The following is a 16,140-nucleotide window of genomic DNA, read 5'->3' as shown; positions in this document are numbered from 1 at the left end:
GAGAACCACTGTAACAGACCCTTGATTCTTTGTGATCTGGGCTCACTTCCTGGAGAGACGGTGGCACACCATACCCTGAAATGTATTCTACAGAAGTGAAAGCTCTTTTTATGTCTTCACTTCTACAGTTGTGTGAATAACTTTGTGAGTAAAGGTGTGTTTAAAAAGCACACATTAACACAGTACACAAAAAGTTGTTTTAAAGATAAAGATTTTAAAAAGTGAATCCAACTTAGAGAGCAAGGAAGCCATGGTTTGCGTCTCACCGTAGGCAGTGTCCAAACGTCTTTCTTTTGCTGGTGTTTCTTGACCATTTTCTTCAGTGTCAGACTTGTGCATTTCATAATTTCCCACTGCTTCCTGCTGGGCTATAGATGTCATCTTGATTTCTCTCTTTTCTTCTAGAAAACTGTCTGGTGACTTGAGAACTTCCGAATCATAACCAAAGGCAGATGTGCCAAGCTGGCGCTTGGACAACCTGTAGGAAAGCAATTCTTGTCATACTGCGTGACTTGGGCTGGGGATGTAGTTCAGAGGTGGAACACTTGCCTACATGGGCAAGGCCCAGGTTCAACCTCCAGCATCACAGAAGACTCCCACAAGACCCTGTCACATCACCAAAGTGAGAGGTTCCGTCCTTGGTGGATATTGCTGCTGTGGCTTTGAGCTGAGGTTTCACACTACCCTCTGGTTGGACCAGGGGCAGCAATGAGCTCTTGACAGCATCAACTTTGACTCTGAAACTTGAGGGTGGAGGATGGGTGCTACAGTGGGGTGGGGTTTTTCACTTTGGGCTTTTATGCAGCCATGTACTCTTTGATTTTTTTTAATATTGGTCTTATATTACTTTTATTATCTTTATCTTATATATAGACTATTTGCCTTCTGTGTACTTATGTGTACCATGTACATACCTGGTGCCCATGGAAGACAAAAGAGGGTATTGGACTCCCTGGAACTGGAGTTACAGATGGTCGAAAGCTGCATGTGGATGTTGAGAACAAGCATAGCAAATACACTTAACTTGAGCTATCTCTCCCACTCAAGGTCCATTCTTTTAATATTAAAAAACATTAGAAGCCAGGCGGTGGTGGTGCACGCCTTTAATCCCAGCACTCAGGAGGCAGAGCCAGGCGGATCTCTGTGAGTTTGAGGCTAGCCTGGTCTACAGAGCAAGATCCAGGACAGGCACCAAAACTACACAGAGAAACCCTGTCTTGGAAAACCAAAAAAAAAAAAAAAAAAAAATTAGAAAAGAGAGCCAGGTATGGTACCACACCTGTAATCCCAGCACTCAGGGAGCAAGAGAATCACATTGTCAAAGCCGCCTGAGCTACAGAGACCCTTTCTTTTAAAATTACAAAAGAAACAGTAAACATCATCAGAGTTGTCAAACCCAGGAGTTTCCCGAAAGGTTTGGGTCAAGTTGAGGACTGGAACCGCCTGTAGGAAGACAGCACCTCCCTGGGTCCACCTCACCACAAGCTCACCTCTTGGTAGGAGCATCTAATTGCAGCAGGGTATCCCCACGGTTTGGGCCTCCACACTCCTCAGTGAGCTCTGGGGGTGGATACCGGTTCATTCCACCTAAATGTGAAACATTTTTTAATCAAATCAAACATAAAACTATATAAAATGGCCGGGCGGTGGTGGCGCACGCCTTTAATCCCAGCACTCGGGAGGCAGAGCCAGGCGGATCTCTGTAAGTTCGAGGCCAGCCTGGGCTACCAAGTGAGTTCCAGCAAAGGCGCAAAACTACACAGAGAAACCCTGTCTCGAAAAACCAAAAAAAAAAAAAAAAAAAAAAAAAAAAAACTATATAAAATGTAAAAATAATCTAAGTGAAAAGAATACGTGTCCGTGGAGAACTCAGCACCCATGGGACATCCAATCACTGCCACAACTCTGCACCCTGTAAGGCACAGGGACCTTCAAGGAAGAGGAGGAACAAAGATTGTAAAAGCCAGAGGTCGGGGATCACCAGGGCAGAACAGAGTCATCTGGACATGATAGTACTGCTGCTCTCATAAACCCACAGCAGGCATGACTGCTTGTCCCCAGTCTGTCCCCAGCCTGCAGACGATGAGCCAGTCAACATTTTAGCAGGAGGGGAAGAAGTTCACAAGCCCCCACCCCTATCTGAGGAGATACTGACAGCTGATGGCTTCTAGGAGAGGCAAAATCAGTTTTCTTGAAGGGTATGACCCCTGCCAGCCATGTTCCAGTAGATGGCCTCACAGCTATGAATATAGGCAGCACATACCGGATCAGTGAGTTACTAAAAGTATAAAGAGAATGTGATGTTGAGAAGGGGTATGGAGGTCAGGGTGGATCTGGGAGGAGTTAGTGGGAGAAGGGGGTGTAACTATGATCAAAATACATTGTATGAAATTCTCAAAGAGTATATTGTATTTAAAGCCAGGTGGTGGTAGTGTACCCCTTTAATCCTAGCACTTGGGAGACAGAGGTAGGTGAATCAGTAAGTTCAAGAAACCAACCTGGTCTACAGAGTTTCCAGGACAACCAGGGCTATACAGAGAAACCTTGTCTCAGAAAATATAAATATATGTATATATATTTAAAAATAATAAAAAATAGAACATAAAAATAAAACAAAATACTACTAAAATCACCACCAAAATACTGCATCAAATTCAAAAGTCATAAAATCAAAACAAAATCTAAAATGAAACAAGATAAAATAAATGGAAAAATAAAGGCCAAATTGAACAATAAGAAAAAAAAAGTCCATGTCTAAAATCAAAGGACCATAAAAGGGATTCGAACAAAGCATAAAACAAATATAAAAAAAAACCCACAAATAAAACAATAAAAAATCAAATCAAAAGCAAGCAAAACAAAAGCATAAAGTGCATTCTGTTAGATAAATAATATCCCAACATAAAATATAACGAAATATGAGGTGCAATCTAATAAAACCTCAAAAAGAAAGCAAAATTCCGTTAAACAGATGAGAAAAGCGTTTGCTTTCAGCCTGCTTCTGCCTCAAAGAATCACTGAGCTATAAGCCATCTCCACTACCGCCTGCAAAGACCAGGAGTCTAAGGCTCAGGGAAAGCCCTTGGCTTTTCCAACTGTCACACAGTTCATGAGTAACAAAGCTGGGACTGGGATTAACTCATCCATGCTTCAATCTGACAAACGGCAGGCCACAAATACCACGTCGGTACTTTAAGATGTCCATCAGAATCCCTTCATCTCCTGAGTGATGAAGGAGCAGAGGTCCCTCAAGACCCCCAGTGGGATGTCACACCCACTGAGAACCTCACATCTCCCGGGATAGAGGCTAAGGAGCATCACCCACAGCTCACAGCACACCCTGAGTATGTTTGTTTTTTATTAATTACAAGACAAACACCTGGAACTGGCCAGGATAATACTCCCCACACCCCACGCTAAGTCTCCACTATTATGTCAGGGTACACTTCGGTCCTGGCTGCTCACGAATTAGGTTCATCTGGGTGTGATGGGAGGTGAGGCTGCTGGGGCAGGGCTGTAGGGGAGAATTCCAGCCTAGATGCACTGACACAGCCTCCATCCTTGAATCTTCACCGTTGGCTTTATCTCCCCAGCCTGAAGAGGGAGACCTCAGGCCCTTGACCAGGTCACCCTTACTTTCTGGAAAGTCTCTAAGGACCTCTGACCTCACTCTGCCAATTCAACCTGTACTTCAAAATAATAATACAAAACCCTGCCTGCTTTCTCTAATATACAGAACTTATATTTAAAATTGTGTGTGTGTGTGTGTGTGTGTGTGTGTGTGTGTGTGTGTGGTGTGTACGCATGTATAGATCATGTAACTAGAAAGAGGATTGTAAGAGGGGATGGAAGAGAGGGTAATGGAATATGTGTGGTATGGAAACAGAAGAGCTAGCTGGGGAGAGCCAGCCAGAGGGAACAGAGATTCCCTAAGAGGGGGCAATAGGAAAGGGGGTGATTGAGAACAAAGTGTAGTGGCACATATATATGGAAATGTCATAATTAAACCCTTTGCTCTGAATGCTAACTTAATAAGAAAATAGAAGAAAAATAAAGTTCTGTACCCTTGTTACTTAAAATGTGGTCCACGGAGGCTGAGATGGTGTCATGTCTATAATCCCAGTACTTGAGAGAGTGAGGCAGGGGGATTGCAGCCAGTTCAAGGCCATCTTCGACTGAATAACAAGACTCTGTGTCCAAAAACAAACAAAACCTGTGGTCCATGGGCCAACAGCATCATTCTCAAGCTGATGAGAAACCCAGAATCTCAGACCCCAGCCCAGACCTACAGAACTAGATCCACACCTGACCAAGATCCCTGTGGTGAGAGGCAGGGGGCTGGGGGCTGGAGAGATGGCTCAGTGGTTAAGAGGACCCAGGTTCAATTCCTAGCATCCACATGGCAGCTCACAACTATAACTCCAGTTCTAGGGCTTCTGACACCCTCACACAGGCATACATCCAGGCAAAGCACCAACGCACATAAAATAATAATAATAAAATTATTTTCTTAAAGAAGGATCCCCAGGGGGTGGGTGTGTGAGTTAAAGTCTGAGAAACATGGCCATCTACCACAGTAGTGGTGACGGCAAACACGCCCATGTATTTGCACAGCAGAGATACTTCTGAGTCCCTCCATGGGCATCCGGCTTCCTGATCAGGGAAGAGACAGATCAAAATCTCATTTTGGTAACTGAGAAAACTGAGAAGCTACATGGAAGCCTGGGGCCTCGAAGCCACCAGGAGAGGAGAGAGGGGTAAGGTACTTGCAGCGGCTTGCTGGGGACTCTGTCTCGGAAAACAGCCGTATACAGGTGACAACTGGGGGGAGGGGGTGTAGTCGGTTGTCTTCAGTGACGTGCCCCACGGTAGGTTGTTCATGTTCCTAAACAGTCCTGAACCAATTGCCAATTTCCACTCGGTGGAAAAGAGGAGTATGAGGAGGGGGCAGGAAGAGGAGGAGGAAATGACAAAGTTAGGAGGAGGATGTGGAAGAAGGTTCAGGAAGAGTTGAAGCGGGAGGAGCGATGTGATCTAAATACATTATTTTCCCATATGAAATTACCAACTGATATAAAATATAAAATATTTTATATCAACTACCAAATAAAATAACATTGAAAAAATAAAAATAAGCTGTTTAAAAAAACACCCAAACATATCTAAGTTCCTGTGGCCAACACTACCTAGGGTAATCCAGTCCCTACCCACCCTACCCACCTACACCCCACCCCCACCCCCACCCATACCCACCTCTGTCGCCACTCACTTTTTAGAAGGCTCAGGAAGGCCTGTGTGAATCTGCTGGCATAGGCTACCTCCTCCTCTGAGACGCCCTCCAGGCGTAACAAGTGCTGTTCCAAGGGTGCACTGGCCACTCCAGCCAGTTCGGCAAGCTCCTGGGCTCCCACTCCTGGGCCCACAGCCAGCACGAACAGTGTGATGCCCTTGCACTTGGCCTCCTGGGACAGGGTCCTTAGCTTCTCTCTGTCCCAGCTGCTTGTCTCACTGGCCACGATGGCAAAGAGGACCTGTGACCTCCGTGGCAGCACGGCTGCCAGAAGCACTTTCTCCAGCGTCCACTCCAGGGCGTGGCCCAGGGCGGGGGCTCCCCGCAGCAGGCGACCTGCAGCCTCCTGAATCTGCCTTTGCATCTGTGTCCGGTGGCCGTAGGAGGTCAGGTGGAAGCACTCGAGCACAGGGCTTTGACCCATGCCAGGCCAAAAGCCTGGAGTCGTGTGTGTCACCAGGGCTGCACGGGCCCCATGCCAGGATGTGCCAGGATGTTCGGCCACCTCCAGCTCCTTAAGCACCGAATCCACTAGGCGCAAAGCCCCAAGGTATACATCAGTGCTGACTCCCTGGGAGCTGTCCACCAGGAACACCAAGTCCATGTCCAACTCCTGGGGCCTGGGAGCATCCGGCCCGCATCCTTGGGCTGGTCGGCACTTGTCTAGCAAGGAAATACAAGAAAGGCCAGAATTAAACCAGGAATTCTTCCTTTCCTTGCAGAACACACTTCCAGCCTCCTGGAGGACACCTGTCCTGAGAGCTGCCCCAGAGGAATTGTGAGGACACGGTGATCTGACAGTCAGTTTCAATACAGGTGCCCATTTCCCAGAAGACAACATTGAAGCTGACTGCGCATTGAATGTTCTCCAGTGCTGCCAGGGGCGTCAAGACTATTGACACTGCAAAAGCGTATCGGGGTCAACAAGTGTGTCAGGCCACATCCATAGCTACCCTGGGATGCATGGTGCCCACCGGGCCCAGGGTGGACATGTGTGTTAGGCCTTCTGGCTTCCTAATCTCTGGTTTATTAGTGTCCGTTCCTCTCCATAAAAAAGAACTAGCAACGAACTGCTTAAGCAAGTACATGAACATCATGCTGATGTTTGAGAAACCACACACACACACACAACACACACACACACACACACACACACACACACACACACACATCGATTGCTAGAGCTAACAGCGAACTTAGCAACTGGTAAGACTGACATTTTATGCTTATTTTCCTATATAAAAGCAAATGTTGGTGGTTTTAATCATCAGCTCAGAGTTCTCAAGCTGGTTCAGCCTTACAGGCAGATGGATTTTTTTTTTCTTTTTTAATGTACTTTTTTTTTTAAGATGGGGATTCTAGTTTAATAGAGCTAACACAGAGCTCAGGGTTTTGACATGGACGTGCACTCAGGTATTCTGCTTAGGTTTTAGGAACCCACCCATTAGACAAACCCTTTCATTAAGAACTGGTGGTCAGCTGGTGTTCTTAACCTTGGGCAATAGGCTTCCAAGGGATCTATAGAGTATGGAAGGAGATGACATCTTCGTTTTCACTACCTCTAGTGAAATGAAATTTTACATTTCCTTCCATTATGCATAAAGGCAACAAATCGTGTATTATAGTTGAGGTACAAGTTCAGTATTATATGAACTCATCCTTACTGTATAGTGCTTAGGCCTTCTGCTAGAGCTTGTTGATATACTCATTTTTTTAAAGCCCATGCTGAATTGTGATTAGACTAACAAGTGTATTGTATAGACGCAATAGGATAATATTAAACTATCAAAAAGTAGGATGTTCTGTCTTTTGTGACATGAGTCAATCAAGAGTACGCTATGTTAAGTGAAATAAGGGAAGCACAGAGAAGGAAACGCCATACGACCTCACCGTTGTAGAGCACAATCCTCTAAGCAGACCAGTCAGCATCTCCATCAGAGTGCTTGTGGCTGCTTGCAAGAGACCCTCAAGTTAGGCCTGTTGACTACTGACGCTCCCTCCTAGAAGGAAGAGGTGGGGAGGGGCGGCAGATCCTCCCCTGAGATCCCAGCCACTCCTTCCTGCTCCTTCCATCTAGGCTATGTGATTCTGTAATTACACATGGCCTCCTGGTCTCAGGAAGTGCTATTGTATATAAGAGGTCAGCTGAAGCGGGGACTCCATCTGTACAGCTGTGGGGATGTCGTCCTCCATGCTAGTGTGAGACTTTTGATGGTGTAACTGCTTTGGGGTCACTCACACTCCTGGAAGTAACCCTTCACCCATGCTTTGCAAGAAAGCCCAATAAACTCACTGGTTCCCCAAGTTGGACTTTTGTGGAAACATACTTTGGTTTGTCATTGGTGTCCTATTTGGGGGAGCAGGCATGTGATTATATCTTCCCAGAGAAAAAGGTCTGGCAACACTCACTTTTGTGTGAGATCTAAAATGAACCTGATTGCTTAGTTCGATCCAGGTTCATTTCTTACTCAGCATGTGACCTTGGGAAAATGAACTTGTCTCCTCCAACCTCCATCTGTCAGAGATACTGAAAATAATAATAGCACCCGTCTTATGGGGTTGTTTTCAGGGGCTGGAGAAATAGTCCAGTGGTTAGGGGCCCACACCACCTTTACACTCAAGTTCTATTCCCAGCACCTACATGGAGTGACTCACAGCCACCTGGAACTCTGGCTCTAGGAGAATCTGATACCTCTGGCCTCTAGGACACACAGACATTTAATTTAAAAATGATGATGATGTTGTTTTTTATGTTTCTTTTCTTTTTTTTTTTTTTTTGTTTTTCAAAACAGGGTTTCTCCGTGTAGTTTTGGTGCCTATCCTAGATCTCGCTCTGTAGGCCAGGCTGCCCTCGAACTCACAGAGATTGCCTGGCTCTGCCTCTCGAGTGCTGGTATTAAAGGCATGCACCACTGCCACCCGGCCTTATGTTTACATTTTTAAAAATGAGTTCATATATGTAGGTGCTCAGAACAAAACCTAATAGACAGTAAGATCTCAAGGAACACCCATGAGGTTAGGTTTCCACAGAAGAGAAATGGACTGAAAGAGAGACCGTGTGTCACATGAGCTGATATGTGAATGCAGCTTCTCAGCCATGGCATAGTCCACACACGCAGTTCCTCAATCTGCCTTCTCTCTCAGGGCAATGCATGACTACATCCTCTTTAGAGTTCAACCACACTGACCTGGGTGAAGTGGGTGTGGCTGGGAATGCCTTACAGGTAGGCATGCGTGCGCTTCTACAGAGTTCCCTCAAGCTAGTGAGTAGTGTGGGATACAGTGGTGGAGGCTCGAGACCGAAAGAGGGTGAATCTCACTACTGACCAGAAATAGATCCATTATCTAGAACCCAAGACTCTTGACTCTTAGTCCAGTGGTCTGCCCATCACACAAAGGTACCACTAATGAATGACTCTCACGCCCAGACACATATGGGAACCTTGAAGGGGATAAGTGAAACAGAATGTATCAGGAATATGCCAAAATGGGGGAGGAGGAACTGTGGGACACAGCAGTCACTCCACCCATCAGGAGCCAGACATCTTCTTGTGTGTGGTTACCCAGGAATGCAGTGTTTGTGCCTCTCAGGATAACTCTGACTTCCTAAGAAAAACTGAAACTCCAGATGCAATAAAATTCCCAGATTCTAAAGCCCTGCACATGCCCAGCAAATGCACATCTGCAGAGCAGACCTAGCCCGTGGCCAGCAGTTTATCCATCCACTCTCAAGCCATCAGTCCGATCAGAAGCAATGTCCTAGCTCTTACCATAGCAGAGAGTGCAGCTGGCCAGGCGCTCCACATCCTGCTGGCGCTCTGTCTCCCATGTAAACAAGTGAAATCCCTTGAGTCCGTCCACCTAATTCAAACATACACACACAAATTCACAATCAGCTGGGTTAAATGCCAGGTCATGGTCTTTATGGCTTTTTTTTTTCTCCTGAGTCACATAAAAAAGACATTAATGTTGTTCTTAAGAAATATATAATTACATAAATAAATACTTACAAATAATTCGACATTACATAACACAATTATAATCACACAGAGCCCTAGCTCTAACAGGACATATACTATATACTAAGGAAGCAGTCCTGTAACATTCAAAGGGATTGAGGTCAATACTATGAAGGAAGCACCTGTAGAGTATCCCTTGTGTTCAAGGCTGGGGCATAGTACAACTAGAAGGTAAGAATGGAGAGGGGTGAGGAAAACTTTGAAGAGATGGGAAAATCTGTTTATCTCTTTCATGTACCTCTCTGATCATGATTAGTTTAACAATCAACAACAAGGATTAAAAATAAAATGTACCAGGACAGCCAGGGCTGTTACACAGAGAAACCCTGTCTCAAAAAAAACAATAATAAATGAATAAAATGTGAATAATAACAATAAACCCAACAAGGTCCCTGGAACACCTTGAAAGCAGATCAACAATCCCATGCCTTCTTCCTAGAAGCACAGCCAGACTACATTTCCCAGCCTCCTTTGCAATGAGTTCCTAAATATGACTGGAGTTTGGCTAAAGGGATGCAGGTAAAAGTAATTCGTGTCAGTCTGGTTCACGTACTGTGGTTTCCTTGCTCCCTCTCCTTCATTGGCCAGCCAGATTTAAAGGATGGAGAAGAAACAGGTTTGATGGCGTAAAGTATAATGAAGGCACTGATAGAAAACGCAGAGGTTCTGGAGTGGCTACGTGCGGCAGAGCATGCCCCACCCCACATAAGGGCTGCAGTCACTCCACAGAAAACATCATGGCATTTGGGTCGGGAGTGAATGGTCCCACAGTTAGCCAGCCCTGACTAATACTGTTCCCAAGACTTCCACCTCATGATGGAAGCTAGAAATGTTCCCCAGTCCTTCCTCCCAGGAGCTGAAGTGAAGGCTGCAAAGCTGCAGGTGTCCAAGCTCAACCACCTCCATCTTTTTATCCCCTCTCTGTCAAAGCATGTAAGATGGAACCCCACTGAGGGTCTGCTCCTCTCACTTGGTGCACATAGCCAGCAACTCTGAGCCCTTCTCTGGTCGTAGGGGGCCCAGGCCACGAAGACACCGTGCTAGCTCTTGGGAAGACAGACAGTCAAGGGTTACTTTGGAAAATAACTTTCTGTGCCATAGACTCTTCACAGAGCTCTTTAATCTTTCTACTTGATGCTCTAGCAGACCTGTAACAGCACTGCCTTTCAAAACAAGCTCACTTGAGGGAAACATCTTAACAAGGAAAGAAATGTGAAGAAATTACATATTAATGTAATACACACACCAAAACAAAAACAGACAAAAATCTGAGAAGAAAGGCAAAACAAAATCCTCTCTCATTCTTTATGGGGCAAAGCAACAATTAAGTTGTACCCAGGCTGATCAGTAACTACTACCAGAGGTCCTTCCTCACAAGCCATGTAGAGGATCAAAAGGTGACATGGCCATATCTTCATTTGCGGAAAGAGAGACCAAGGATCTCCCAGTAAGAAAGGGCTCCAGAGATGTGCTTTAGGGATGTGGGAAGAGGAGAGTCATTTCAAGGGAAGGGGTTGATAAAGGCAAAGCCATTTGACATTTTTAGGAGAGTAAGGAAAGAGATTTAACAGGCGAAGCAGTGGTGGTGGCCTTCTAGTGTGAAGGATGACCTGCACAAAGGCCCGAAGCTGGACAGTGGTTACTCATCTGAACTCTGCCCCATTTCCTATATATTAGCTAATGCCACCTCCAGTTGCAGCTGCTGAGCACATCTGAGCCATGAGGCTCCCTGACACATGGAAGACACTAACACAGGGTCTTCTTGAGTAGAGCTGCTGGCATTCATCACGCAGATCTCCTCCAAACGGCCATCAGATCTGAGCACAGACTAACCAAATGGACCCAATTAATCACTCCAGATAAAACAAGGTAGACAGGAATGTGATGTGTCATCATTTTACTGGAAATCACAGAAGGAAATTGGGAGGCTTCTGGAACCAGGATCCATGGCAATGAGCCAAGAGAAATAAAAAGCTGAGATAACCCAAGAGCTTCACCCAAGCCTTGTAGGGAGATGCTAAGTTGGTATACAACCATTTTAAATCACAGGAAGTATGGCTGAAGCTATAAGATGCAAACTTTAAACCAAGTTTCAAGGTAATGAAATACTTCAGACAAATGTAGACATTCATCTTACAGCTGTACAAATTCATGTCCTTCTGTCTTTAGAGATGGCTCAAGGGGAAAGTTCTAGGCCAAGAGATTAGATGTTGGGAATTTGGGTTGTAGTAGTCCTTGATCTGCCAGATGTGGCTGTGTGGCCAGAGAGAGGCATCTGCCTTCGGTTTCCTTGGGAACAGAGTTTTAAGGGGGAAGTTTCTGCTGCTGGGTTCTCCTGTGCCAGCACAGCCTGGTCCTAGGTTACTGTCGTTTGTGTCTGCTTCTGTTCACAACAATACATGAGCTCTTCTGCTCTGGGCGTCTCAGAGCCCATAACTCTTCCATGTTTTATTCGGCTCATTAGAAAGTTGCCATATTCAATTGAATTTGTGACTAGAGACACAACTTGAACTTTTAACTTTTCTTAGAAACAATAATTTTAAGATTCCACTTAACATCTGTACTGTTCTTGCCAAATCATTGTGATAACCAAGACGAAAAATGTAGTGGATGTTCACGGGGAAGCTATGACACAGTGCAGACACATCTATACGGGGCCTTATTAACAACATTCCATGCTTTTGACTTGGGATTTGTCAGCCGAGTCGTTGTCAGGGATAAGGTGGGAGAAAGGTTTCCTGAGAAAACTCAAGCAGAGACAAAGGGTGGGGCGTTGGTGTGGGGAGAGAATACTGGCCCGTTGATTCCTGCTGAGGATTGCATCGGAGTAGGGAATCAGATCTAGAAGATCTCAACACAAAGCAAAATGCGGCTTTCGTTAGAATCTGCACCTCTGACATCTTTCAACCAACTTTATTTTTAAATGTCCGGTTGTGTCTGAAGCAACGGAAGTCACCACACAACAGAGTCAACAGTAGCCTCAGGAGAGCGAGCCCCCTCAGGAGAGTGAGCCCCCTCAGGAGAGCGAGCCCCCTCACTGATCTCCACTCAGGTAAAGTGGGATTCTTGACTACCCCACAGAAAAGAACTTCAGGACAAGCTAGAAAGAGGCGAAGTTAGTGACTGATTAAGTATTCAGACAGAATCTTCCAGGAAAGGGATAGATACAGTTCCAAGGCGTGGATGTGGGCTTCTTGAGAAAGAGAAGAGCTTTGGTGTCTTCACCCTGTAGAGAACTGTCTACATTCCTCTGGGGATATAATCTACAACAAGAATTAAAGATTAAGCCAAATGATCCTTTCTCAGACTTCTGGCTAGGACAAAGTGTAAACATTAAGCAAAGCTTAAAATTTAAGTAAGATTTAAAATCTATTTAAGCTGGTGTACTTATTTTTCTTATCTTGGAGACTTTCCTTTTGTGGTCTGGGAGATAGCTCAGTCACCAAGTGTTTGCCCTGTAAGCATGAGGCCCAAGCCTACTCCCCAGAACCCACAGGAAAGAGAAAAACAAGCTTGCAGAGTGACACACATTTATGAGCCCAGCACTGGGGTAGCAGGGACAAGCAGATCCCTGGGCCTCAGTTACTACTGAGGCTAGTCTACTCCGCAAGTCCCAAGCTGATGAGAGACCCTGTCTCCTAAGGAAAGGTGAATGACACCCAAGGAAAAGCCAAGGTTTTCCTCTGACCTCCACAGATCACCCTCATACATGTGAGCCTATACACACATACATACATACATACATACACACACACACATACACACACATACACACAAGAATTTCTTTTTGTGGATGAAATTATAAGGAGGTTTTATGGGGTGTAGTGTACTGTTTAAGATTCAGGAATGGGGCCTTGGAAGATGGCTCAATAAGTAAGAGCACTTTTGTGCAAGCATAAGGACTTGAGTTCAAATCCCCAAGAAGCATGTAAAAAGTTCAGGGTAGCCTCACACACTCCTGTAACCCAGTGTTGTGATAGGGCAGAGATAAAAGGATCTCTAACTTGCTGGCTGCCAGTCACCTCCAGGTCCAGTGAGAGATTCTGTCTCAAAAGAATGAGAAAAAGAGTGATAGAGTGATAAACAGGATACCCAATGTCTTCTCCTGGCTCATGAGTACTCTCACACACATGGGCATATACCATACACACACACACACACACACACACACACACACACACACACACACACACACACAAAGATTTAGGGATAAGAGAGAAATGCTGGTAGGGTGAACTCAAGGTTGCAAACGTTCTGGCCCCAGGTAGGCATAGTTTATTTGTTCGTTTTGATGTTCTCGTTTAAGATATCTTGTTATAGGAAAACACACATCATTTCTGTAGGCACTTTCAGTGGTGTTGGAGTTTCCTGATGCTCATTCTGCAGGAAAGGCAAACTAGATCCCAGGGTGGGAGGCTTCTCTCCCTTCTCATGTCACCTCCACTGTTTCCTGTCTTTCTATCCCGCCTCAGCAGTACAGTAAAGACCGGGAGAGAATACATACACCCGTGGGTTCGCACTGACATCCTTTTCTGGTTCATAGGCAGAATGACGCAACAGTGATGCTCAAACCTCACCACATCCTTCCTCCATACTAAAGAACTTCCCAGGAACCCTTGTCCCAGAGAGGCTCCCAGGCTTTAACTTGAGGCTTCAGCTGTGGTACTCAGCTTCCAGAGGCCAAGAGAGAACGTCCATTCCTGGGACTGAGCTGGGAAGGCTCTTGGCTAGGGGAAACAAAAGCAGAGAAGGAGGGAGGAGGGAAGTACTAGGGAGGAAGGTTTACTTTGGAGAGGGTGAGAGCTGACGAGACCCTAGGGAGTTTACAAAGTACCTGGCGCCAAGTTGGGATAACGGCTCAGAAAACAAGGAGAGGAAACTATGTGGGGGTGGGTTAGGGTTAGGAGGACAGAGGAAGGGAGAAAGGACAAAGTCACCACCTGACCTGTGCCTGGCCCAAGGAGCTTGAGTAGAGTTTGGGCTCCTCTAAACTATCATAGTGCCACTAAAGTCATCCACACAACCCACTCTCCCTGTACACCCCCAAAAACACTGGGAGTCAGAACCAGGTTAAGAGCGTACCGTGAGAAAGAGGAACTTGGGAACATGCCATATCTGAAAGCAAATTCCTGGACTATGTGGCTTAGAACAAATCACTTCTCCCTCTTACCTTTGCTCACTTCATCTGGGAAATGAAGGCTATCATTATTAATGGGTAGGATAGTCATGAGGTTTAGTCACTCCTTGTGATAGTTAGATTTGATTGCCAATGTTACACAGCCAATAATCACCTGGGGAGATAGTCTCAATGCAGAATTGTCTGCTTTGGGTCTGTCTGCAGGCAAGTCTGTGGAGGAGTATCTTAGGTTAACTGATGTGGTAAGATCCAGCCCACTGTGGGCATGAGTGGCACCATTCCCTATTCAGTGAGCCCTGAAATGTATTAAAGTAGAGAAGTAGAGCTGACCATAAGCAAGCAGGCAAGCAGGCAAGCATGTGTTTTTGCTCTTGACTGTGGGATGATGTGACTACCTGTTCAAGGTTCCTGTCTCCACCTCCTCACAGTGATGGACTATAACCTGGAATTATAACCTGCAATAAGCCCCTCTCTGCCTTACGTTGCTTCTTGTCAGGTGTTTTGGCACAGTAGCAGAAAGGAAATGAGAACACTCCTCAAACCTTGACATCCACACACAGTGTCCAAGGATCTTGACGTATAAATGCAGGTTCAGATGGATCAGCTCAATCAAAGCTTGAAGTTTAGCATTCCGTACTGCCTGGCGATGTCTTTGTTGCTGGTCCCCAGACTACAATCTGAGTCCTAAGAGGTTAGGATAATGAAGTGTGGCCAGTGTGCAGTGTGGTGGCCAGTGTGCAGTGTGGTTGGCCAGTGTGCAGTGTGGTTGGCCAGTGTGCAGTGTGGGGGCTAGAACCATGTAGATGCTTGTTGAATGGCCGCTATTGGGCCACTCAAGGTGTAACATATCCAAGCTGATTATCACACAGAGGGTATCAGATGTCCTTGTAAGTGATATACCTTATAATTTTCACAATAATCCTATGAGCCAAAAAAATACACTCTAGTTATTTTGAACTGCTCAAAGTGACTCCATTTTATTCTAGTTTTAGCTAACTTCATCTCTGGCTCCATCCAACTGCTCCCAGCCCCACTCCACCCCCAACTAACCACATCTTGCAGAGCAGAACATTCTCTCCTGCAGCATAAGGAGATCCATTGTTTTACAACATAAAACAAGTTGTTTTAATCCACTGAACTGAAACTTTGGAAACCCCTGTTTTCTGGCCTGCCCCTGGTACGATGTGATTGTGGGATTTGGCTTTAAAAAACACTTCCCTGCCTCACTTCAGAGTTGACAGTCCTTCCAGGTATGAGCCTGTTCTCGACCACCAGCAAATAAGACTTAATCCAACCTTCATTGCATAGCAATCTTCTGTTTCTCAAGTGGATCCAATAATTGAAGGGACAAAGTCGTGAAGTCTAATTTCCTCCCTAAGTTGCTGCTCCTGGCCAGAGTACATTACAGAGCTCGTGGAGAACACAGCAGCTCAGGCGTCAGCGGCAGGCCACCCTTTCTCTAAAAAAAAATGATAGCTCAAGCTGGGGACATCACCCAGCTGATAACGTACTTGCCACACAAGCTTGAGGATGTTTGACCCCAGCCCCCAAAGGCTGGGCATGATGGTGTTAGTGTGAATGTGAGTCTTGGGGCTAGAAAGAACAAGACCTGTGAATGCCTCAGGCTCCAGAGCCAGCCAGCCTAGTCTAATAAAGAGCAATAGTTCCCAGCGAGAGACCATGTCTGGGAAAAC

At 45.7% G+C, this 16,140-nt stretch overlaps 1 protein-coding gene across 1 annotated transcript in view; it reads right to left on the bottom strand.

The window, feature by feature from the left end:
- Nucleotides 1-266: 266 nt before the first annotated feature.
- Nucleotides 267-16,140, bottom strand: part of LOC131902182 (collagen alpha-4(VI) chain-like) — a gene marked incomplete at both ends in the record, with an annotated part of 31,797 nt that continues 15,923 nt past the window's right edge. Inside the window, 4 exons of the mRNA XM_059253226.1 lie at nt 267-478; nt 1,491-1,587; nt 5,270-5,953; nt 9,061-9,151. Coding sequence (XP_059109209.1) covers nt 267-478; nt 1,491-1,587; nt 5,270-5,953; nt 9,061-9,151 — 1,084 coding nt within the window. The remainder of the gene's footprint in view (nt 479-1,490; nt 1,588-5,269; nt 5,954-9,060; nt 9,152-16,140) is intronic.

This window comes from Peromyscus eremicus, unplaced genomic scaffold (assembly GCF_949786415.1).
Source record: "Peromyscus eremicus unplaced genomic scaffold, PerEre_H2_v1 PerEre#2#unplaced_3531, whole genome shotgun sequence".
Lineage (NCBI taxonomy): Eukaryota > Metazoa > Chordata > Mammalia > Rodentia > Cricetidae > Peromyscus > Peromyscus eremicus.
The sequence above is the reverse complement of the archived record's forward strand: the minus strand, read 5'-3'. Positions and strand labels throughout refer to the sequence as shown.